The 27,222-nt window shown below is 40.5% G+C and overlaps 1 protein-coding gene across 1 annotated transcript in view; it reads right to left on the reverse strand.

Moving 5' to 3' along the window:
* Nucleotides 1–24,475, reverse strand: part of VIT (vitrin) — a 94,426-nt gene extending 69,951 nt beyond the window's left edge. Inside the window, exons 1-6 of the mRNA XM_082249454.1 lie at nucleotides 24,297–24,475; nucleotides 14,682–14,733; nucleotides 9,878–9,934; nucleotides 7,802–7,958; nucleotides 3,433–3,566; nucleotides 832–891 (exon numbers count right to left, since the gene is read on the reverse strand). Coding sequence (XP_082105580.1) covers nucleotides 832–891; nucleotides 3,433–3,566; nucleotides 7,802–7,958; nucleotides 9,878–9,934; nucleotides 14,682–14,715 — 442 coding nt within the window. The 5' untranslated portion in view covers nucleotides 14,716–14,733; nucleotides 24,297–24,475. The remainder of the gene's footprint in view (nucleotides 1–831; nucleotides 892–3,432; nucleotides 3,567–7,801; nucleotides 7,959–9,877; nucleotides 9,935–14,681; nucleotides 14,734–24,296) is intronic.
* Between the last annotated feature and the right edge of the window lie 2,747 nt (nucleotides 24,476–27,222).

Below are 27,222 nucleotides of genomic sequence, written 5' to 3' on the forward strand. Positions count from 1 at the left end.
TTTTTTGAGGCACACTGCAACCAGATTGCATGGTCATCATTTGATCTAGTGCAGGCAAACGCACAGCATTTTTGACCTGCGTTGAGGTGTTATTGACTTTGTATTGACATCTACAGCAGATCACAGGGAGCGTGATTTGCATACAGTGTGGGAAACGCACACAGATCGATCGCTGCGTCTCTCGCACCCCATATGTGCAAACCTAGGCTGATTCGGCAGTACAAAAATGTTTTTTCAATGAAAAAGTAGCAAATAGCAGTGATTGTTGGATCAAGCCAAACTGGTGTACCACACAAAAGCTTTTCTAGAATGCTTCAGCCAGCAGTATGTCTCATCTGACATAGGGTTCCCCTTTAGTGTCTCACAAAGAATTCATGACTACGCCTTACTTGATATTTAGGCATTTCAAATATATTCATTGTTTATAGCTGGAAACACACACCCTGCCAAAATCCCTCCACAAGGTGAAACGAGACAAATTGGAGGAGTTTTGATGGGTTGCTATTTCCACCTATAAACAATAAAGATATTTTAAATGCTTAGATGACATGGTCAGTGCAGTATTGAGCTCTTTTGATTTCTGAGCCTCTACTATTAATCAGAAGGTATGTTCAATCTTCTCCTAAAAAGAGTATGTTCCTTTAACCGCTTTAGGACTGCCCACCCGCATTGTACTGCAGATGGGCCACTCTCACAGGCACAGCGACATACCTGTACCTATACATCATTGCCTGTTTCTGAGTTCAGAAGAAGATTATAACTAATTTTGTTTACAAAGTGGTAAACACGTCAAACCAGCTTCAAAGAAATTGCATTAGGGAAAAAACGTACCTCTAGCTTCCACGTATTCAAGAACAGTGGGATATGTTACACCTCTTTTTCCTTTTCCCTCTGATTGAAACACAAAACACAATAATGTTACATATTGGGTCTTAAAATATAACCTGGCTCAGCTTAATTTACCACAAATATCTCTAAATATCAGATGACCAGCTAGCCAATCCTGAACTGCTCTAATTTTTAAAACTGTAATAAATTGCATTTATTACATTTTTTAAATGTGATTCTTTAGACTAAAGACAAGGTAAAGAAGTACATCCTGACAATCAAAATTACAATTTTACAATGAATTAGATACTTGCGTGAGATATATATATATCACATTATCTTGTATTAAAAGATAACCTTCTTGCCTTAAAGATTTGGGAAAAATTATTTTTCCCTTCTGGAGCAAATTAAACCATGCTTTATAAGGCTTTTTTGCCTTTGTGTAAATATGCAGGTGTTTCATTTTTTTTGGGTTCAACTCATTGGACGTATGTAACAATGCAACTTCTAATTTTCTTATCTAGGTTTTTCTCAGTTTGGTAGGTTAACATACTATATTTAAAAAAATATGTAAAGCAAAACTCTAAATTGTACCCTATAAAGGAATAGTTGAATAAATCAACATGATATAATAGTCAGATTATGGAAAAGCAAGGGCTATAAACAGGAATAAGGTATAAATGAGAGAAAACACGTAAAGCATGACTAACAGAAAGGGCTACTTCCAGAAAACAAAAATATAATGAGAATATCAGTTATTGCTATGAATTTGGTATCAATTTGTATTTTTCATGAAATGTGGAGTCGGATGCATCATCTTTACTGAATGAACTAGCGTTTATCTTGATCTCCATCTATCTTCTAGCACTAAATGCAACAGCTCATTACAATGGCCAAGCTTCAAGACAATGAATGGCCAGACTGAATCTTATATGAAAGAAAGCAATCAAACATAACTTTTTAAAAAAAATTTGATGGGCCCATTTCTTTTGCCCCAAACCTTGCTAGCATGAACTGAGGAAACTGCGTTGGTGTTCCTTATCTCCCACTACATTTCTTTTAAATAAATACCACTTTATTCTGATACCAACTCTTGGCTAAACACGTTCATTATTGAGTTACCTACAGATTACTGTATCTGAAAGTTGAAACCATATGTAGATCTGAACCTACATATGCATTCTCTCTCCAAGTAAACTTCTTCATAAGGTTCCTTTCACATGGTCCGCATTCCGTTGCGGACCTTTCTCTGCTCAGCGGGGATCGATCCGCTGATCCCCACTGCGAAGGCGGATGACAGCTCCGTCTCCGCACTGTGTGCGGAGATGGAGGTGTCAGAGCCCCGCTGTTCTCTATGAGGAATCGGATGAGAGCGGACCGCCTGTCCACTCTCATCCGATCCCATCCCATCCGATCCCCTAGACGGATGGATTTCAGGGACAGGATCGGATGCGGATGGCAGCGGGTGTCAGCGGACATGTCTCCGCTGACATCCGCTGCCCCATAGGGATGCATGGAGGATCCGATCAGATCCGCCTAAAAAACTGACAGGCGGATCTGATCGGATCTTTCGTGTGAAAGGACTCTTAAGGACTTTGTACATGCATAATCAGTTTATACCTTTTCATTAAAAAAATAGACCTTCGCAATTGACTTGCATTGATACTGTTAGCCTAGGTTGGGCATTGTTGACTAACCAGCAGTTATATTATGAATTAGCCTACTTTCTTTATTTCCTATTAAACTGAATTCTAAAAGACAAAAATATAGGTAACCTACAACCTATGGATCAACTTAGCTCTAAAATGTTTTGATTAATTTAAAATTATATGTTTTTTTTTCTAAGAAAATTTGTGTTACCCCAACCTCACATATATTAGGCTGACATGTAAGCACACCTTCACATGGCTCCCTGTTACCTAGTAATAATGTAATGCAATGCAATGCTCTACTTTCTGGTGTATCTAAATACACAATTAATCAACTACAATATGTAGGACATTCTTAAGCCAGAATCCTGACTAAGTCTGGTACAAGTGATCATATTACCCCTATCCTGAAGTCCTTGCACTGGTTACCTGTCAGGTTTCACATTGACTTTAAGACCACTCATTGCTCACCTATAAAGCTTTTTATGGCTTTGCACCCCATTATCTGTCTGAACTTTTATTAACTTATCTCCCCCAACCTCTGCTCCTCAAATTCTAGTCTTCTTTGTGTCCCCTCTACTCGCCTACACTCAATGTGAGTCAGAGCCTTCTCATGCTATGTTCCAAAACTCTGGAATTCACTTCCAAAAAGCATCAGAGAGTCATCTTCTCTAAACTCCTTCAAATCTAAAAACTTTTTTTTAGACAAGCTTTTACCTAACTGTCCCTTTTCCCTTTGTGCTATCCTGTGTATTTCATGTGTTTTCTTTGTAAAGCGCTTTGAGAAGCTACCTTTAAAAGCGCTATATAAAATATAGGTTAATATTATTATTATTGTACAACTTTAATCCAAGTTGGGTATTTTTTTTTTTATGAGAAGCAGTGTCCCTCCTAGATTTTATTTAACACATATAAGTCCATTTTAAAAGTATATATACACTTTACTATCCCTTACCTGAAACAACAAATGACTCTTTCCAACGCGGTAAAGACAACGATCGTACCCCATTTGAGAAGCTTCCTTTATATCCAGACTGTCCAGCTACTTTCCGAACAAGAACTTTCCCCCCAGAATTATCAATGGCACCACTGTGAATATAAAGTATGTTTTTTTTTTCAATAAAAAAATCATCACTTAAAATTTACCATTATTATTTAATCATAGTTATGTGACCCCAATGCATTGTTAGCTGACCATAACACATTTTCAGCTATATGCTTGTCTACACTTTGCAGATCAAAATGTGACTATTGCGAGTGTATTTATAAAAAATTTCCAGAACTATTTGTCCAGTGCAACTGCTTGTACAGTACATTTAGTATGTTACTAGGTTATTTTCTCTCAAGATTGAATGTTATTTATTCATTTATTCAATAGAGCAAATCAGAAAACTATTGCAATTTTGCCACTAAATGGATCTGATGATCATAGGATCACAGTTTTTAGGTCCATCTTTTTAATGAATGAATACCATTCAACCTGCATAGAAAATAACCTCCAATTTTACCTTATTCGCACAAAACAAACTTTACAGGACAAAAAGATCTGCATTTCTTTTTTAAATACACCCCTTAAGTGTTTTCTGATTGTTAGGATATTTGATCTTTTCAACCCCATAGATCCCTACACTGTCAGCAAAATATCCAATGCAACCTGCAGAACTGGTGTGGATAGTTTTTCAACATACCAAAAATATGTCCATGAAAAACGAAATTTCCATAAAATAATATAATGTTACTTAGGTTGTTCTTTTAAAGCCTTAATTTGCCCAAAAGTATGCTTGTTTGGAGTCAACGACTGTCTTTTTTTACTTGTGGGCTATGGTGATAAAACATCCTTACCAAAGTTCTAGAGTTCCAGGCTCTATCTTAAACTCTACAGTCAATACAGAGCCAAGCAATAAAGTTTAATCAAATCACAGCAGCAGATAGGAGAGTAAGGCAGGTCATCCATGGTGCAAATTTCTTTCCTGCAACCACGAGTGGCTAGCTGTCCCTGCGGGGAGAAGACAGTGATTATTGATAGCGGCTGTAGTGGCCGCTAGCGATAATCGTAAGAGAATCCAGCAGGCAGGTTGTACCTAAGTTGATCAATCAATCGATCAACTTGGTACATTCAGCCTGCTCATTACCTGTTCGAATCTCAGCCGGTCCTTGTGTATGGCCAGCCTAAGTCAAATACTGTTCCTGAGAAATGCTGTCTGAGGGAAATGTATCTCTCATTAAGGTATAATGATGCAGCAATTCTTATGTATGCACAACAAATACTCTGATTTTAAGAAATAATTTGATGAAATTTAGGCTGCATGTTAAGCATAGGGAGTACAGTCACAAGACCTTGAGGGAACGATTTTATTGTGCCTTGCACAGTGACTGGATGGAGTTGCTCTAAGAACACAGCAGGCCCTCAGTACAAATAGGTTGTACTAAGATGTAACAGCCACTGGAGTGAGGCATTGCCATTTTCTGACATTGCATAAGCAGGTAGAAGATGTTGTGGGACCAGTTCCCCAATCGCAGGTGAGGCACCTACTCTGGGTCACACGCTGGTTCAGTAGGCATCTTCTCACATTGTAAATATAGTCTTGTATAGGTTCTCTGTGATTTTTGGATGAGGAAGTTTCTCGTAGGTACTCATTATTGCTGTTATCCATGGCAAATTTCATCTATAGTCACCACTTGACATTAGGGATGAGCTTTGAGTTCGAGTCGAGGCTACGTTCAACTCGAACATCGGTCATTCGATCGTTCGTCAAATGACCAACAAATGTGCTTTTTCGCGTATTATATTTATCTGCATCAACATAATGTCCGAAAGGCCGACAAGGAGAGGCCGACGTTCACAGGCCACGGAAAGAGGGCAAGCAGCCTCTGTGTTGATTGTGAAAAGTGGTGGTCAATCGTGAGGTCGCACAATTGTGCATCCTCTGCAGGCGGGGCTTGCCCGTCCTTTATTTCTGGTGCTGCCCATGCTATTCATCCACAACATGTGGAAGAGTTGGGGGAGTGGATCAATAAGCCATCCTCATCCTCCTCTTCATCTGACACCCACACTCCCAGTAGTTTTCCTTCCACCGCAGCTGCCAAAGCTGGCCTATTCCACAGGTTCCTTCTCCACAGCTATTCCTTCAGTTGCCCCACCATCATGCACGGAAGAGTCACCTGAACTATTCAATCATAGTGTCAGTGACATGCTCCTGGAGGATGTGCAGCAATTTGAAAGCTGTGATATTGTTTCCCCAGGTTGATGAAGGGAATAACATCAGCCTAGAGAGAGGGGGTGGCAACGACGGACAAGAGACCAGCAGTCATGTTGCCATAGCTGAAGTGTATTGCCAAGTTTGCTCCAGTGACGAGGAGGGGGGGGATGATGAGGTCACTGACCATACTTGGGTGCCTGACAGGATAGAGGAGGAGGAGGAGGGGAAGGAGGAGGAGTAGGGGGAGGAGGAGGAGGATGCAAAACTTCAACAATGCAGGATGTGCTCCATGGGCCGGCCTAGCAGTAGCCAACCTATTGCGTCACAGCACAGAGCTCCACAGGTGCAGGGTGCTGCAAAATCCCCGCAGACTCCAAAAAGTTCATTAGTATAGGCTTTTTTCAGCACCTGTGCAGTAGACCACAGCATTGCTGTTTGCAGTATCTGTCTAAAGCGGATCAAGCATGGCCAGAACACCAGCCGCTTGGGCACCACATGCTTGACAAGGCATATGACTTCCTGCCATGTAGTCCATTGGCAACAACACCTGAAAGAGGCACAAGATCAAAACAAGCATACATCACCTTGCTCCTCATCTGTGATCTCTAATCCTACTATACCTCATGCATTCTCAAATACCAGCATTGAGAGGGATGATGGTATAGCAATGAGTGGCACAGAGAGTTGCACCCAATCTGCTAGCAGTACACCACCACTTGATTTGAGCAGCAGGCAGATTTCGCTACCCCAGTATTTGAACCATAGAAAGAAATACTGTCCCAGCCATCCACATGCTCAGCGTCTTAATGCTAGCTTGGCTAAATTGGCATTACAGTTGCTGCCCTTTCAGCTGGTAGACTCGGCTCCCTTTCGCAAATTTGTGGAATGTGGTGCACCACAGTGCAGGTCCCAAAAAGGCATTACTTTTCACGTAAAACCATTCCGGCTCTCTACCACCATGTGGAAGGTAGTGTTTTGGCCTCGTTGGACAAAGCGGTCAGCAGGAAGGTGCACATTACTGCTGACTCTTGATCCAGCAGGCATGGACAGGGACGTTACATTTCTTTCACGGCGCACTGGGTAACTGCTGGCAGCTGGGAAGGATGGAGGACAGGGTTCGGTCTTGCAGCTTGTTTTGCCACCAAGCCTCCAAAAAGCTGGTGCTGGTTCTGCCACATCTGGCTACTCCACCACCACCTCCTCCTCTTCCTCCATGTCCTCTTCTGCGTAATTCTCCTCTGCAGCAGCAGTCCTCCCTAAGCGTTCAAGGGACTACACAAGCAGTCAGGCTAAAAGATGCCATGCTGTGCTTCAGTTGTTCTGTCTAGGGATGGATTCTCTATCCCTAGTTTAAATGCCATGGCCTATTTGAGTATTGTTGCTGATCATGTCCATCCCTTGATGACTACTGTGTACCCATCTTCTGATGTCTACTTCCAGCAGTATAATGCACCATTTCACAAAGCTCAAATCATCTCAAACTGGTTTCTTGAACACGACAATGAGTTCACTGTAATCCAATGGCCTCCACAGCCACCAGATTTCAATCCAATAGAGCACCTTTGGGATGTGGTGGAACAGGAGATTCACATCATGGATGTGCAGCTGACAAATCTGCAGCAACTGTGTAATCCTATCATGTCAATATGGACCAAAATCTGGGAGGAATTTCCAACACCTTCTTGAATTTTTGCCACAAAGAATTAAAGCAGTTCTGAAGGCAAAGAGGGTCCAAACTGGTACTAGCACTGGTTGTACCACTTATATTATACAGCACCAGAGGAATCCATAGAGCAGGAACACTGGATCATATGTCTTGTGCCCATTTATGCTATCTTTCAGGGATATTTTTTTTCGTTAATAAAATTATGTTTTTTTTTTCAATAAATCATCAAAAAAAAAGGAAAAAAATTAAAGAACAAGTTAGAAAAATGTGGACTGGTAAAGCTAGACCTTGCAGAAAGCATCAGAAGAGTGGGTCAGTCAAACTGGTAATAGAACAAGTTTTAATGAATTAATCTATTTATCATTTGTCAATAAACTTTAGAGTACAGTAAAATAACAAGGACGTTTTAAAATAAGTCACCAAATAGAAAAGCAGAACATGTAAGATTAACTACAAACCTGTGAATGGCTGCTGTGCAAATACTGGAGAATGAGGAGTATATGTCTGTGCCATAAATACGATATTTCCCATCCTGACATCCAGCAGGACATTTTGCAAGGAATTCAGGATTGACTATTTTTCCGGCTTTAATTTCACAGTCAATACTAGGAACATCTGAGAAAGTAAACAATAAGCTTTATATTATATTCATATATAAGTATCTTTGATGACATAAGATAATACAATCACAATCTCATTCTTTCTTAACCACCTCAATACCGGCCCATAGTACATATACGTCCTGAGTTTAAAGCTAAATACCGGTGTTATGGCAGCAGATAGCTGCCATAACCCTGGTATTTTTTTAAACTGCAGGCGATCGGCTTTCCGATAAGGGTGGTCCCAGCGGCGGATTCGCAGCGAGATCACCCTCCGGGATGGCGGAAGGGGTGCCCCCCCTCTCGCCGCGTCCTGGTCCTTTTCCCCGCTTACCGGATCCGCCGACAGCGGGGAAAACGATCGGGTCCCGGATCCTCACAGACAGGATGTCGAGTGAGGGCAAGCTTGCCCTCACTCGACTCTATTGTCTTGGAGGACCGGAGCAACCGGCTTAAAGGTCCCTTTTTTCTATCTTTATTAGTGTACTTGTGAGATCTGAGGACTTTTTGACCCCAGATCTCACAAAAAAGAGGTCCTGTCGTGCCTATTTCTATTACAAGGAATGTTTACATTCCTTGTATTAGAAATAAAAATGATCAATTTTTTTTTTTTTTAAAAAACGGTGTAAAAATAAAAAATAATAAATAAAATAAATAGTAAAAAAAAAAAAAAAAATTAAAGCGTCCTGTCCCCGTTAGCTCGCGCGCAGAAGCGAACGCACACGGAAACCCCGCCCACATATGTAAACGGTGTTCAAACCACACATGTGAGATATCGCCGCGATCGTTAGAGTGAGAGCAATCATTTGAGCCCTAGACCTCCTCTGTAACTCTAAGATGGCAACCTGTAGAAATTTTTAAAGTGTCGCCTATGGGGATTTTTAAGTACCAAAGTTCGTCGCCATTCCGTGAGCGTGCGCTAACTTTACTGGATTCTAATTTTTTAATTAAAAAAAGTGATTTTTTTCCAAAAAAATTGCGTTTGGAAGACCGCTGCGCAAATACGGTGTGATAAAAAATATTACAATAATCTCCATTTTATTCTCTAGGGTCTCTGCTAAAAAAAATATATAATTTTTGGGAGTTCTAAGTAGTTTTCTAGCAAAAACAACTGATTTTAACTTATAAACACCAAATGTCAAAAATAGGCCTAGTAGGCAAGTGGTTTTAAAGCTTAAGTGTGTGCAAAAACTTTATTGGGGTATTATCTATGTACCATTAAGGTACCTCTAATGATGTGTGCCCCATTGGTGGCTGGTTCTTCTTTCCTGAAAAATGTTATGTAAATGCCGCCTCTGTCAGTGATATCACCACTGAAGTTTCGCAGCGAAACTGACAGTCGGGGCTGGATTCCACTGATTACAGTTGGTCGCTTGCTGTGCAGCTTCTCCATTCAGAAAACATCTTGTATTTTTTTCAAAGAATACAAGGCATTGTGTGATTGGACAGGTGGTGTATAAACTTTACAATCTCTGCTTGTCACAACTCAAAGGCTGTTATCATTTACTATTGAAATACAAACTTGTAAATGCACAATGAGCGCTCAATGCCTCAGGGAAAAACAATAAGACGATAAAGTTCACCATAGTGATAAATGACCAGCTAGGAAGGAAGATCGGAAAAAGGCACATACTTTCCCCGGCAGCTACTCGCTAAGGATCTGGGAATCCCTAATTTCTTTGCACATCATTTATTATTTGCAAAGCCCAATGATGTTGTCACCTCCAACCCCAATCTATTCTCCATAATATGGACTAAACTAAATATTTGAGACAATACAGTAGAAAACTGGTGACAAATTTATTATAGCCTTTTGTAAGAGGTGAAGATGCAAACTGTACAAAACCAATAGATGTACTCTAATTTAGATAAAATATACTATAATACTGTATTATATTTACAACAACAACAGTGATAAGCGGCATCAAAACCTACGTTGTCTGTTCTTTCTATTCTTCTTGGAGGATACGCCAGTACACCCCAGGATTAGAACTGTACAGTGAGAAACAGAGCACAAATTAAATGGATTCTTAATGAACAAACAGCTCTAATTAGCATGAGTAGCATTTTTATACAACAAACGTTAACAAGAACATACATATTAACTGCTCAATATAGCTCTCATACAGATATTTTCTAAACGACTGCATTGGGGACTGCAACTGTGTAATACATCCAACTGGGAAGAATGTCTAGGGGGGTCCAGGGCACTCTGGCAAAGCCTTTGGTATACTTAAAGTATGCAGTAGAACCTATGGCTGCCCAAGGAAAGTTTGTGCCACCCTGCTTGCTTGCTTCCTGATTACTTCTATACTTAAAGAATTCTTGTCATTTTGTTTCTCATTTCCTGAAGTGAAGTAACAGGTTAGAAACCCTGCGTGGTTTGTTTTCTATTTTCGCTCCTGTTTTGAGATCATTTGGAGATAATGGTAGGCGGGTTGTGTGTGTTCTCAGCTCTGCATCATCATCACTTACATAGATACACTGAAAGAAAAGCCGCTTACAGTAGGTGTCAGGGCTTTTTAATTATTTTAATTGGTAGGTTGATTGGTGGTGGGCATTGTGATTGACAAGAATCTTCATAGCTGGATCACGTGATTGAAGATGGATGTACATTGTGGGCCAATTCCTTTTATTCTTTTAATAAAGAGCTTGTCAAAAACTGTGTGTTTTTTACTGTGAACATTTTCTTTTTTTTGTGAAAGAGTAGGGGTACTATGTACCCTGTACTCATTTACATAGGGGAGAGTATCTGTCAGCCTGTTTATTGTTAAAGGGAGCATGGGGCTTCCAGATTCCGATAAGCCCCTGTACGCAGAGCCCTAAAACCACCAGAATTGGAGGTTCCCACCATCACTAATTCCCTCACCACCTGCATGAAGTAGATGTTTTCACATGGTTGTTTCACCTCAAGAAGCATAAGATCATGGACCATTATTATTTGGACTGTTTTGCAGGTTGCACAGAACACTGAAAGCACAATTAATTTGCACAATATATATACATTTATATGCACTTTATTTGATTTAATTGTTTATGAAATATTTTATCTGGCACAATTAGTATATGTGAATATTTAGCACAATATGTATATTATTTATGTCCACCAATAGCACATATGCACTTTATGGTTTAAAGGAATTTTGCGCTGCTCGAATTGCAGTCACATTTGCAATTATATAGATTTAACATTTCCCTGCAGGCGTAAATCAGCAGCAATTCCCTTACATTTAGTTTTCACAAGTTTCACAAACCTTTGGCGCGAGTGTTTATATTTTTATCTTTGCTTACATTTTAAATTTAGCTTAGCTCTTCAGTAAATGCTTCAGAAAACGTGTGTTTAGTTTGTAAGATATAGATAACATGCCCAGTTTTGCGGTAGCACATAATTTGAACTGGCTTTTTAAATTCCTATTTACCCCAGAATGCATGCATAATGTAAAATATTGGTATCCCTTTTTAGATGCATCATGTATAAATCAGCTATCAAAATTTACATTGAAACATAACAGCTTTATGCCAAATACAAGAAGACGATTCTTTGTGCTCCTAGAAAATACTTGTTTTAACCAAAAAAAAAAAAAAAGTAAATGATAGACTTTAATTATTCAGAGTTCGAGTTGCCCAATTTTAGAGCCAGGAGGTAGTGGTATTATTGAGCCAGAAAACATATTTTACTTTTAACAGTAAAAAAAAAAAAACAAGGAAAACCTCTACTGACAGAAAAATATAGGCTTCTATTGCCAGCTAATGTAAGTTGTCTGGTTTTCTCTGGCTTCAATACTTTCTGAGTAACTAAACTCCTAATCTGCATACTTGCTTTAGGTCATTGGCTCGAGAAATATTAAAGTCAGAGGACATGCCTGCTATGGGAGCCTTGATGTTTCTCTCAGTACAGATTTACTTTAAAAAAAAGTTGGATCCCCATTTTAGTATTAGAAACTTTGTCTAGGTATGTTTGTCCCTATCTGTGTGTGTTTGTGTGTTTTACAAGGAAAGATAAATGTATAAAGACATTCTTATATTAGAATCAATAGATACAGCAATCCACATAGGGTTGTTTTTGAACCCCTATGCCATAGGCTAGTCACATATGTGGGCACACTTTGGAGTGAGGGGCTTGATCATCAGGATACTTGACAATGCACAAGCATGGCCAAATCTGACTTTTTTTTAGGTCACATCCACCCAACTGCATTTTCAATGAGCACGTGCTTTTTCTACAATTCAATGTGGTCAACTCTAATACACTTTTTCCTTGCTATGTAGTTACCAGCCAGAATGAGGCGTTTGCTCAAAGCAAAGTAATAATAGCTGTTTAGGTTGCTTTGAGCACTGCACAAACTATTTTCCCAAAGACAATTCTACCTGAATCCCACTGATTCATCGGATGCCAAATTTTACAAAATGTATTCTGTTTTTGCCAAAGAGTTTGTTTCATTTTAATTTCCTACATTCTTTAGAGGGCTTCACAAATGCTCCTACACTTGCTATTTTCCCAGCCAACACTTAGATGAAGACTCTTCATCTAAGTGTTGAACACTGGCATCAATCACCATGCCGATATCAACATCTGATTTTTGATATTATTTACAGGTTAAACAAAGATACAATGTGTAAAGGAACACAATAGGGAGTCATTTTTCTCTGCTTTTTCAGAAAGCAAAGCCTATAGTTAAAACATTTGAAAATGAAGGTGGACATCCATGTTGTTATCCACATAAAGGGGATGTAGTGAGCGAACTTTAGCAGATTCGATTTTAAATCACACTAGTGCTCTACAGTAAAGGTTTGTAGTTAAAGTGTTTCCCAGGAGCAGACACCACGGGATCCTTGCTGTTCCCCCTATTACCCAGAAAACATCCATGTACTCTATTGGGGTCTAAATAAGGTTTCAGAAATGTGTAATCCCTACTAATTAGGATTTAAAAGGGCAATTTACAAAGAACATATCATGTAAAAACTGACCTTTGGCAAACTCAGAACCTAGCGCAGTCTATAGCTAGTTTCACAGTAACGCTTGGGTGGAAAAAAATCTTAAAATATAAACTAAAACCAGAATCATCTCGATATATTTTATATTGTTATGAAATTATTTACAGTTATCTTCAATGATAACTAGCGAAGAGCAAAATTGAGATTTTTCATTTCTCCAGCATTTCACAAATAATTTGAATATTTTGGTCAAATTTCATTATTTTGGCTAAATGTATTAGTGAATAATGGGAAATGTGAAAATAATGTGTATTTTTGGTGGTTTTAAAGTGTAAAATGGCTGTGAATGGTTACTAAAGGTTATGAATTCTCCCTTAAAGTGGTTTTAAATCTCAGACATGAAAAATAAACAAAGCATATGTCACTATTGTGTGTACTAGCCTGAATCCAAACAGAGTGTGGCTCCTCTGATCTATCCTCTCTCTGTTATCTGTATGAGTCAATTCTGAGTCACTGTTTCCTGACACAGTGGTCGGGAGATGGCCCACCCCCTCTCCAGCACACAGTAGATGACTCATACCCCCAGCTTTATATATTTATCTATGAGTCTGTAACTCTGTGTAAAAGGGGGGGGGGGGGTCTCCCTTTCCTCTACTAAGATATCAGGGAACTGTGCTCTAGCTTTGCAATGTGTGTGTGTGTGTGACCTATATCCCTGCCTCTTTCTGCTAAAGCTGAGAACAATCCTTTGATCTGTGTGTTTTTAGAATGATCTACAGAATAATTGGCTGCAAATAAACAGTTACAACTTATGCTGGAAGATTTTTTTAAATTTCTTTGTATCACCTGAGGCTAGTCACTTCACCGGGTTTACAAACACTTCCTGAGTTTAGTCTTGGACCAAGAAATGGCCCTATCATTAGCTTCATCATTGTATGTTTTTTTTCACAAAAAGAAAAAACGACATAGGAAAAAATTTAAATAAAGCAATAGTACACAAAAACCACATAAAAATAGCCTCTAAATAAAGCAAAATTTTGTCTATGGACTTTATTGAGCAAAATTGAGCACTTCTGCAAAATTTTGTCAACAGTGAAAATAATAATTTAATGTCAAAATCAATTTCACCTAAGCTACTCCACTGATCCCCACTGATAACATTTACTATATTGGTCTGAATTACTCTACAGCTCTCTGTTAGTTCACATAAAGACATTTTAATCTAGGCAAGCAATGCACCACCTGTTTCTCATAAGTTATATTTCATATTTACTTTTTTTTTATCCCCCACCTAGCCTCACAAAAAAATGTTTAAGTTGGGAAAGGAGCAGATGAATTTATTGTGTCAGTAGATCACAATGTTTTATTACAATACATTTTAACTCAGTGAGGTGAGGATAGGAAGGTATGTGTATTGCATATCAAGATATTTCATTGTATATCTGAGAAACCTTTTGCATTGAAAAACTGATTTCAACAAACTTAGGGGCGTATTTTGTAAAGCAGTGAATGTGACATTGGGGCAGCAGAACTATTACACCCTGAATGCTAAAATCAGAGACACACTTTTACAAAAATTATCTATCTATCTATCTATCTATCTATCTATCTATCTATCTATCTATCTATCTATCTATCTATCTATCTATCTATCTATCTATCTATCTATCTATCTATCTATCTATCTATCTATCTATCTATCTATCTATCTATCTATCTATCTATGCACTGTATATATATTTATATTTTAGGAAGAGCAAAAAATATACTAACTGTACAAAATGCATACAAATACAAAACTTACCAAACAAAACCGTAATAACTTTTTCCTTCATCATAGCAAAACAGAAAACACACTGAAAAAGAAAGAAAATGTAAGTATAAAATATAGATTAATGCAATACTGCATTTAAAAAATTAGTCCACAGTCCCCCCTCTAACATCAACATGGTGATTTTTTTAATATTCCTTCTTAATACAAGTTCTTAATGAGAAGCAATTCTTTTTCTTCAATACTTTGACACCAACCATTACAAGAGTTACCTCCAGATACCACATTTAAATTGTGGGGTCTTGGGGAATTCTTTTAGCATAGTTTAAAATCTACACAAATTGAATATTATTTTTTCTTACAGTGTACTATTTGATTGCAAATCTGTTGGCAGTCATTTTAAATCCCTTGAAAGACTCATAACGATCCACATTCTTTGCTTCTGAGGGTCTTATGGAATGACTTGGCATAATGACAACACGCACATGAGTAACAAAAAGAACACGAGATCCTAGATACTGTATCTGGAATTTAAATAAGGGGTTTCATCTGCATACCCCCTAAAGTCTAGTACTCACAGGTCGAATGTCGGGCGACATCGGTTTGGTTCAATAAAAAACGGCCGACATTTGACCCGTGTGTATGGCAGCTGGTCTGACAGTTCGGCCGGCTTCTGTCGACAGTTCAACCAGCTCCCAATCAGCACTCTCAGCCAATGGCTGTTGGCTGGCTTCTGGTCTGACAGTTTGACTGGCTCCTGATTAGCGCTCCCCTGTCAGAACACAATAGCACAGCAGGGGAAATCGATATACTAACATTGGATTGTTAGTACAGCGGCCCTGACCTGAGATGTGAGTTTCTTTCCGTTCAACCCCCAAAAAAAAAAACTAGTGGTGTGTACCAGGCTTAAGATTGTTGGCACCTAATCTGGAACATCTGATTCTGATTTCAAGTAAGGGGTGTACTTAATTTTTCCACATCTCTAATAAGCATTTTTATTAACTTTTGTTTATGAGAATGTATACATCATGCCAAATTTTATGTGTCATTTGTTCAGGTATTTTACTTTTATCTTTATACAGTGTTTGAATGAATGAATTGAATGTTTGCCTGTTCAATTATATTGAAAAATGAAACATTTCCATGGGGAGTACTTACTTTTTTGCATGCCTGTATGTACTAAACACATACTGTGAATGTCTGTGTATGTACAGGAAGAGAGCATGTTTAGTTTTTAAAGTTTATATCCACATAGAGAACTGGGTGAAGCTGTATTTATTTCAATCATCCAATTCTAAGCATGCAAAAGTCCTGTTTTTCAATTTAGTTTGCCCATGATTGAGTTTTCATTGTGAACATATTTTTACTGTATTTACTACAATAGTTGCATCCTAAACATTATGCAAACATACCATTCACATTACTAAGTGAACAGCCTCTACTTCGTTAATAAATTAACCCTGATGTCCTTCACTGTGTGACGTAGTTGTTTACATTATTTTTCAAATTTATATTTCATAGTTGAGCCTGCACATTTATGATAATTCAGGAATAGGGTTGAGCGGACACCTAGATGTCCGTGTTCGACGGGTTCGGCCGAACTTTAAAAAAAAGTCCGGGTCCGTGTCCCGGACTTTTACCGAACTTTTCCCGGACACCGAACCCCATTGAAGTCAATGGGGACCCGAACTTTAAGGCACTAAAATGGCTCTAAAACACCAATGGAAAGGGCTAGAGTGCTGCAAATGGCAGCAAAACGTAGTTAAGAGCATGGCAAGTGCTCTGCAAACAAATGTGGATAGGGAAATAACTTAAAACAACAAAAAAAAAACAGAAAAATAAAACAATGTTCTTCATCTCTGAAGGACGAGGCCCATATGGAGTAGGAGGGAGGTTGAGGTGGTGGTGGATGTGGCGGTGTCATAGGCGTGCGCACAGGGTGTGCCTGGTGTACCTGGGCACACCCTAATCTCCTAGGGCACATAGCATAATCGCTCTGTTTGCCAGTGAGGAGATGGGAAAGATCTCCCTCGCACCTGCTCTGCTCTATTTCTCTTTGCCAGCAGGGAGAGTAATGTATCGGGGCCATGTACATGTAGGCAAACACATGCATGTGTATTTCAACTTTGGGGTGCACAACCTAATGCAATAGGCTGCGCACACCTATGGGCGGTGTAGGTGGGAGCGGCGGTGGAGGAGGACCAGGGCCGGATTAAGAGCATCATGGTCTTGGTGCTGAGGATTTTGAAGGGCCTTAAGGGCCATGCCTTGGCATGCACCCAGAGGAGGAAGGGTGCAGCCATGCATGCCTAATTCAACATGGGATGCTGTCTCTGAAGCCCATAAACACATCCATGCATCGGCAACTGTCCCTCCTTGTCCGGCCTTCGCGCTGTGTGGGGAGGTTCTGAGGGTGCTGCCTGGGGAAGCGAGCATAGAAGCCAGACTTCTGTGTTTACAAGTGACAGAAGAGCGGTCACAGTGAATATGGCCAACCCGGGGCCTATATAAAAGGTAGGGGCCTGCATGGAGCTGCAGCTCCAATAGCCCCTACGTTAATCTGGCCCTGAGGAGGAGGACGAGGTAGCCAACACTGCTTCTTTTCACAAATTTTAAATGAGGGTACACCCCAAAAGAGTGAGAAAGAGCAAAAATGGAACAATGGCTGGGTAAGGTCGGTATCCATTGCTATTCTGCACAAGGTACGGAAAAGTCCCGTGGGATCCATGCCTGGTTCATTTTAATGAACGTGAGCTTGTCCACATTGTCTCTGGACAGGCGGCTGCGCTTGTCTGTTATAACACCCCCAGCCGTGCTAAATACCCGTTCAGATAATACACTGGCTGCAGGGCACGCCAGCACCTCCAAGGCGTAAAGGGCAAGCTCAGGCCATGTGCCCAATTTGGAGACCCAGAAGTTGAAGGGGGCAGACCCCTCATTCACTACATGTAGGCGTGTGCACACATACTGCTCCACCATGTTGGTAAAATGCTGCCTCCTGCTAAGACGTTCCATCTGAGCTGCTGGTGCTGCTGTTTGTTGTGGCGTGCTGACAAAGCTTTTCCACATTTCGGCCATGCTAACCCTGCCTTCTGAGGTGCTGGCGGTGCCCTGGTTGAGTTGGCGACCTCCTCCTCCTCCTCCTCTGCCTTGTGCTTCCACTGTGGCCCCGCTGTCAGATGGGAATGCCAGCAGCATCGCGTCTACCAGCGTGCGCTTGTATTCGCGCATCTTGCGATCGCGCTCCAGTGAGTGAATTAAGGACGGTACGTTGTCCTTGTAACGGGGATCCAGCAGCGTGGCCACCCAGTAATCAGCACAAGTTAGAATGTGGGCAACTCGGCGGTCGTTGTGGAGACACTGCAGCATGTAATCGCTCATGTGTGCCAGGCTGCCCAGAGGCGACGAAAGGCTGTCCTCTGTGGGAGGTGTATCGTCCGTGTCCTCTGTATCCCCCCAGCCACGCACCAGTGATGGCCATGAGCTGGCCTGGGTGCCACCCTGCTGTGAACATGGTTCCATCTCCTCCTCCAGCTCCTCCTCCTCCTCATCCTCCTCATCCTCCAGAACTGTGCCCCTGCTGGACAATTGTGTCCCTGGCGTTTGTGTGTGCAGGAACCCACCCTCGGAGCCCCTTGCGAATGACTGCCCTGAAAGCCTTTGAAATGTTACCTCTTCATCCTCCTCCTCCTCCTCCTCATCCTGTGCCACATCCTCTTCCATCATCGCCCGAATTGTTTTTTCAAGGAGGCATAGAAGTGGGATAGTTAAGCTGAGAACGGCGTCATTGCCACTGGCCATGTTGGTGGAGTACTCAAAACAGCGCAACAAGGCACAATATATGCAAATGTCAAATATGCAAACTATGCCGCAATTTAATGTTTTTTACACCAAAAGGGTGTGTATTGAATAGCGGAATAGGATAAAAAACTGTGTATCTCACACGTACAAACACAGACTAGGCCCGATTAAATTTTTTCCTACCCTAAAGGGAGGATGAGGAAGAGGAGTATGGAACAGGCAGCACCCTCAAATCTTCAGAAGTATGAGATGAACCCCAAAAACTTGGAAAGGTGGATCTCACACGTACCGACACAGACTATTCCGCAATTTAATTGAGCCCCAAAGGTTTTTATTGAATAGCGGAATAGGAAATATGATCAAAAAAAGTGTATGTTTTTCACACGTACAGAAGCACACTAGGCCCCAATTACTATTGTTTGTACACCTAAAAGGATGGATGAGGAGGAGGAGGAGGAGTATAGAACAGGCAGCACCCTCAAAGCTTCAGAAGAATGAGATGAACCCCAAAAACTTGGAAAGGTGGATCTCACACGTACCGACACAGACTATTCCGCAATTTAATTGAGCCCCAAAGGTTTTTTTATTGAATAACGGAATAGGAAATATGATCAAAAAAAGTGTATGTTTTTCACACGTACAGAAGCACACTAGGCCCCAATTACTATTGTTTGTACACCTAAAAGGATGGATGAGGAGGAGGAGGAGGAGTATAGAACAGGCAGCACCCTCAAAGCTTCAGAAGTATGAGATTGTGTTCACTGTACCCCACAAAGATTGTGTTCACTGTACCCCACAAAGGTTTTGTTCACTGCACCCCACAAAGATTGTGTTGACTGTACCCCACAAAGGTTTTGTTCACTGCACCCCACAAGATTGTGTTCACTGTACCCCACAAAGATTGTGTTCACTGCACCCCAAAAGGATTGTCTTCTCTGCACTCCACAAAGATTGTGTTAACTGTACCCCACAAAGGTTTTGTTCACTGCACCCCACAAAGATTGTGTTCACTGTACCCCACAAAGGTTTTGTTCACTGCACCCCACAAAGATTGTGTTCACTGTACCCCACAAAGATTGTGTTCACTGTACCCCACAAAGGTTTTGTTCACTGCACCCCACAAAGATTGTGTTCACTGTACCCCACAAAGGTTGTGTTCACTGCACCCCACAAAGGTTTTGTTCACTGCACCCCACAAAGATTGTGTTCACTGCACCCCACAAAGATTGTGTTCACTGTACCCCACAAAGGTTTTGTTCACTGCACCCCACAAAGATTGTGTTCACTGTACCCCACAAAGATTGTGTTCACTGCACTCCAAAAGGATTGTCTTCACTGCACCCCACAAAGATTGTGTTCACTGTACCCCACAAAGGTTTTGTTCACTGCACCCCACAAAGATTGTGTTCACTGTACCCCACAAAGGTTTTGTTCACTGCACCCCACAAAGATTGTGTTCACTGTACCCCCCAAAGATTTTGTTCACTGCACCCCACAAGGATTGTCTTCACTGCACCCCACAAGGATTGTCTTCACTGCACCCCACAAAGATTGTGTTCACTGCACCCCACAAAGGTTTTGTTCACTGCACCCCACAAAGATTGTGTTCACTGTACCCCACAAAGGTTGTGTTCACTGCACCCCACAAAGGTTTTGTTCACTGCACCCCACAAAGATTGTGTTCACTGCACCCCACAAAGATTGTGTTCACTGTACCCCACAAAGGTTTTGTTCACTGCACCCCACAAAGATTGTGTTCACTGTACCCCACAAAGATTGTGTTCACTGCACTCCAAAAGGATTGTCTTCACTGCACCCCACAAAGATTGTGTTCACTGTACCCCACAAAGGTTTTGTTCACTGCACCCCACAAAGATTGTGTTCACTGCACCCCACAAAGGTTTTGTTCACTGCACCCCACAAAGATTGTGTTCACTGTACCCCCCAAAGATTTTGTTCACTGCACCCCACAAGGATTGTCTTCACTGCACCCCACAAGGATTGTCTTCACTGCACCCCACAAAGATTGTGTTCACTGCACCCCACAAAGGTTTTGTTCACTGCACCCCACAAAGATTGTGTTCACTGCACCCCACAAAGATTGTGTTCACTGTACCCCACAAAGGTTTTGTTCACTGCACCCCACAAAGATTGTGTTCACTGTACCCCACAAAGATTGTGTTCACTGCACTCCAAAAGGATTGTCTTCACTGCACCCCACAAAGATTGTGTTCACTGTACCCCACAAAGGTTTTGTTCACTGCACCCTACAAAGATTGTGTTGACTGTACCCCACAAAGGTTTTGTTCACTGCACCCCACAAAGATTGTGTTCACTGTACCCCCCAAAGATTTTGTTCACTGCACCCCACAAGGATTGTCTTCACTGCACCCCACAAGGATTGTCTTCACTGCACCCCACAAGGATTGTCTTCACTGCACCCCACAAAGATTGTGTTCACTGTACCCCACAAAGATTTTGTTCACTGCACCCCACAAAGATTGTGTTCACTGTACCCCACAAAGATTTTGTTCACTGCACTCCAAAAGGATTGTCTTCACTGCACCCCACAAAGATTGTGTTCACTGTACCCCACAAAGGTTTTGTTCACTGCACCCCACAAAGATTGTGTTCACTGTACCCCACAAAGGTTTTGTTCACTGCACCCCACAAAGATTGTGTTCACTGTACCCCCCAAAGATTTTGTTCACTGCACCCCACAAGGATTGTCTTATCTGCACCCCACAAAGATTGTGTTCACTGTACCCCCCAAAGATTTTGTTCACTGCACCCCACAAGGATTGTCTTCACTGCACCCCACAAGGATTGTCTTCACTGCACCCCACAAAGATTGTGTTCACTGTACCCCCACAAAGGTTTTGTTCACTGCACCCCACAAAGATTGTGTTCACTGTACCCCCCAAAGATTTTGTTCACTGCACCCCAAAAAGATTGTGTTCACTGCAGCCCACACACAGAAAAATGGATGTGGATCACTGACACCTGCCTATCTCCTATCCCACACCACACAGCAATATCGATTGTAGTTTGTAGAACACACTTTCCCTAAAATTCAGCAGACTCTGTCCCTAACAGGATTGAGAAGAGATTGTAGATCAGGAGAACTAAGTGCAGACCCCACCCCACACAGCAATATCGATTGTAGTTTGTAGAACACACTTTCCCTAAAATTCAGCAGACTCTGTCCCTAACAGGATTGAGAAGAGATCGTAGATCAGGAGAACTAAGTGCAGACCCCACCCCACACAGCAATATCGATTGTAGTTTGTAGAACACACTGACCCTATAATTCAGCAGACTCTATCCCTAAAATGCCTACAACTCGCCCTGCCTAAACACTCCGACCTGTCCCTCAATTCTATCCGGACACAAATGTTTTTTTCCTGCCTATCTTTCCCTAATCAGCAGCCAGCACGTTGATGTGTGCTCTGTCCCTGATCTAAGCAGCATAATGACGCCGCTGCGGCTGCCTCGAACTTATAAAGACTTGGTCACATGCTTCAGACGGCCAATCACAGCTACTGAGACATTTGCAGGCATGGCTGGGATGGCTTAAGGCACACCAGTTAAACGATTGTTGATTGGCTGTTGAAAGCCCGCCATGAAAAGAGCGCCAAAGCATGCAAAACCCGGAAATAAAACGACCGAACACGGATTTTTACCCGAATATACAGTAAAGTGTCCGTGTTCGTGTTCGGGTAACAAAAATCCAATTATTCGGTACGAACACGAATAATACAGTCCGTGTTCGCTCAACACTATTCAGGAATATTCAGATTCATGCACAAGCTCATATGTAACGAGTTCTCTTTAAATTATATTTTTTTGTGATACTAAAGAGGATAATACAGTAGCACAATGTAGCTTAGTTCTATACCGTTCTAAAATATGCCTCTTTTAAATAAGATTTAAATAAAGGTAATCTAAATCTATATTGACCAAGCCAGAATTACAAAAAGTTTCTATTTTCTTAGAAGCTATTTTTATTACTAAAGGATGCATATGTGGTTTAGATTTGCCCATGAAAACGGCAGGCCAACTAAAGTTTGTTTTATGCTTACAGTAAACTGTTCATTATATTATGTGTGGCTGTTAATTAAAAATACACATTTGGGTTTCGTCTGAGAAACCAGAGATGCTTGAAATGCTCAGACATCCTAGAAATAGATCTTTATTTTGGGTTGGCTTAAATACATTTTAAAATGATCTCTTTGAATTAGTAAACACCAGGGTGCCACCAACATGTTCTTTAAAATGGATCTAAAATTATAAATGCAATTTTAGTAAAACCCCTACACCCTCCTCAGCATCTAAAGCTAAAAAAAGAAGAATTTACATCAGAAACTACATTCCAGCAGCCAGCAACTCTGAAGCTCTCCTTGCTATTTATCTACTGTCTACAGAATGAGCACAGTACTGCTCTGCTAGTCAGCTGCATTGATTTTTGTTGGTTTGAAATGGCATTGGTATGGAGTTTGACCCTTTCCCTACCATAGTATAGTAACATAGTTTCTATATTCTGAGTAGTGGAAACAGGAGAAAGGTAACTTGTTGCTGAGGGGGTAGAAGTAATTTAGTGGTAACAGGATCCCCTTTGAAATTGAGAGAGAGAGAAAACAGGAGAGGGAGAGAGAGAGAGAGAGAGAGAATGAAAGAGAGAGAGAGGGAGAGAGAGAGAGAGAGAGAGAGAGAGAGAGATAGAGAGAGAGAGAGAATGAAAGAGAGAGAGAGAGAGAGATTTGTAACATGCAGTCACTAGAAGGAGATTTGCTGTAAAATAATAGGCATGCCATTGTGAGGGCAGTACTATGCTGTTCTTTGACCTTTTTAGGTGTAGGAAGACACGGAAATGCATTGATGTCACTGGAGGGTTCCACCTTTAACCTCCCTGGCGGTATCATTCTTTCGGATTTTAGGTGCTGAAAGCGGTATCATTATTTTGCATGTAATTCTTAAGAATGAGTAGCCCAAACCAACTATTTACATATGATTTTTTTTACTGTGCGTTCTTCTTTATAACATCTCGGGTATGATAAAGTTTGAAACACAAAATCATAAATTATAATATAATAAAAAACTATAAATAAGTTAAAGTATGTATGTATACATATATATATATATATATATATATATATATATATATATATACTGTATATATACACACACACACACACATATATATATATATATATATACACGTATATATACATTTGAATTTGCCGCCGGTTCCACCCCCCTGCGAACGTCACGTCGCAGGAGACGGAAGCCGGGGCACGGAGAGGATCGGGAGGAAGATCCGCCGCCAGACACCGCCGAGATACATCGCTGGATCCCGGTGAAAAGGTAAGTAGCCCCGCTTTCAGGATCCAGCGATGCTTCTGGCGGTACCCCGAGTGTGGCTCGGGGTTACCGCTTTTAGCTCTGAAATTTAACCCTGAGCCACGCTCGGGAATACCGTTAGGAAGGTTAATGGACACATAGGGGTTGATTTATTAAAGGTAAACAGACTGTTTACTTGCAAGTGCAAGTGAACTCTGCAAGTGCAGTTGCTCCAAAGCTTAGTAAATGAGGTGACACTTCACTTTGCAAGAAATACTCAATCAAATGCAAGGAAAATAAAAAAAAAAACAGCATTTTTGCTTGCACGTCATTGGATGATGGAGGTCATTAGAGCTTCCCCTCATATACTAAGCTCTAAAGCAACGACAGTTGCAGAGCATATTGGTAGAAAAGCTACCATTTTATTGTGATGCCACTACAGCAGCTTTTACAACTATTACTTAAATCAGGTGCAATATTTATTTTCATATATAGGCAAGGAAATACCTAAATTTAAGTTCTGTGTAGTCTGCTGCAATCAGATTTTTGGTAGTTGCTCACATGTGGAGTGCTTGGGTGGGTCTTTGTCTTGAAGCTTTTGCTGTGCAACTTTCTCTGTGTCTGCTTGATATATTACCAAATAGGTTCACAGTTCTAGCAGTAAGGTTTCAATCCGATGGAAGAAACTGTAGATAAGATAAGATGAATAAGATACCAGGAAAATCATAGATAGTTGATGGAAACTTGTATACAATCCATAGAATGCCATTGAACAACCCACCTTTTGAAAATTCAAGATGCTTGGCTATTATGCTGAGACAAAGGCTTTGATACCTTCTGAGTTACAGTCTGTAGTTCTTTTCTTTTTCTTTTTTGGGCTTTGACACCAAAGGTGATAACCTCAGGACACTACCAAAAGAGAAATAATAGTTTAGCTGGTTTAGAAAAGTATGCCTGATAGCAATTTTTCTTGAGTATGTGCAAAGTGCAGGACCTCTGGCTATTTGTATCAATTGTATTTAAAAGCAAGCACTTAGCTGCCTTAAATGAGGAATAGCAAGGACTATAAACAGATGCACAGAATGAGCAATTACAAAAGTGAGAAATTTATAGCCGTAAAAAGGCCTTCCTAACGGGTATCAAAACCCAAACACAAAATGTAATATATTACAGCTTAGAAATCCTTAGATTTTCAAACTAAACTTTTTCAAACAATAAAGAAAATTTCTGTTGATCGTGCCAGAAATGCAATGTCCTTGACACTTCCTGTAAGCGGAGCTGAAAGCGTTGTCTGCATTAGTTTTCTCTTTTTTTACTTTACACCTTAATTTTAACCTGGTGTCCCCATTAACACATTACTGTCCTAAGCTGACATCACTAACTCACTGTGCTATATCTATGAAGGAGCGTCGTTGTCACCCTAGGACAGGAAGACTGTTAGGGCCAGTGCCCGGACAAGGTCATTCAGCACCCAGGGCATGGATGCTAAACTGCGCCCCCCCCCTTCCCTTAGGGTTAGGGTCAAGGCGCCCCCCCCCCCATACCTGCAATAAACCATTGCACCCAGGGCAACTGTCCCTCCTGTCCACCCTTTGTCTAGGCCCTTAAGACTACAGAACATCTCTATAATGTAGGCTGGAGATGTCTTGTAGTCAACAGAGGTGAACTGGGCAGGGATGATACAACTGATTGAAATAACCTTGCAAAGTGCACATGGCACAAGGCAGCACTGGATCTCTGGCATCTTTAACAGGCACTTTTTTTAACCTGATCCAAGAGATATAACAAAACACTTCCAATGACATATAATAAACAGAAAAAAATTTAAAGAATAGGAAATCTTCATTGTTAGGCTTTATTTATGATTATTTGTATTAGCATATATACTTGCCAGTGAATAATTCAATATGTTTCCTATACTTTTCACTTATGTTTTTTGAGCTGTCAAGCTGTCATATACTGTGGTAGCTTAGTGTTCAAAAAGCTGCTAAAGTCAAAGTATTTTACTCTGGGCGTGTGCTCCCTGCCATGTCTTAAATGCCTCAGGAACATGTCTAAATTATCATGGTAATAATACTCCTCTTACTTGTTTTCATTAAAAAATGGCACCATGAGCACTATGCTGTTTGTTTCTTATGTTGAAATTCAAAAACAAAATGTGTTTGGTAATTAAGATTTATAGTCAAAATTTACTTTAATAGCTTAACACTGCCTTAGGGATAATAGAGTAGTTCAAAATGAAAGAAAAGTAGAGATATGCCTATGTAATGAATGAACAAATAAAAATCCATAAACACCCACACGTGCATATACATGCACACACATTGCAATGAAAATCTATCTCTTTTTATATGGTAAAGAGTTTTCCAGCCCTAAATGAAATGAAGAAACCTGCATGAAACCCTTGTTTTAACCAAAGCAAATGGTCTCCTTTTTAACTCTAAGACAGTAAGACAGATTATATATTTGGGGAGATTTACTAAAACTGGTGCACACAGACTTTGGTGCAGCTGTGCATAGTAACCAGTCAGCTTTTAACGTATTAATTTATTTTTGGTACTTATATAGTGCCGTCAATTTACACAGTGCTTTACTAATACATTGTACTTTCACATCAGTCCCTACCCTCAAGGAGCTTACAATTTAAGGTCCCTAACTCACATTCATACATACTAGGGCCAATTTAGACAGGAGCCAATTAACCTACCAGCATGTCTTTGGAGTGTGGAAGGAAACCAGAGTACCCGGAGGAAACTCACACAGGCACAGGGAGAACATACAAACTTCAGGAAGGTAGTGTTGTGGTTGGGATTTGAACCAGCAATTCTTTCGTTGCTAGGCGAAAATGCTAACCACTGCACCAGCTTGTTCAATCAAGCTTTGGCAATACACCCTGGAAGCTGATTGGTTAATATGCACAGCTGCACCAGATTCTGTGAGGACCAGTTTTAGTAAATCTAGTAAAAACTGTAAAAACTGCACTAAGACTAAAATCCTATACACGTTGTTTTAGGCGTAAAGAGACTACTGCCTTTAGTTACCTAAGCTCAAGAGTCAAGAGAGGGTTTTATTTGGTTGCTGTGAGAGATATGAACTATAAACAAATATGTATACAGCGCTATATAAAATCAAATAAAGTGACAATGTGCATCATATAAATCAATAAACTCGCTTAAAGTGCAATATATATTCCTCTTAGGTGCAATATATAATGTACATAAAGTGCATTCAAAGTAAAGTGCATAAGAGTCCACTAAAATATAAATATAACCGTGGGTTAAAATTCAATAAGGTGCTTGATAGATGTTTCATATAAAAGTGCAAGTGACACCACCACCGTTTAGCACCAGATGGCCTCTCACCTCACTGAAGCATTAAATCAGCATTGAATCCTCAATAAGACCAGTATAGGGAATGCCACTTCCTGAATCGA

Source organism: Pelophylax lessonae (assembly GCF_965119305.1).
Source record: "Pelophylax lessonae genome assembly, chromosome: 3".
NCBI lineage: Eukaryota > Metazoa > Chordata > Amphibia > Anura > Ranidae > Pelophylax > Pelophylax lessonae.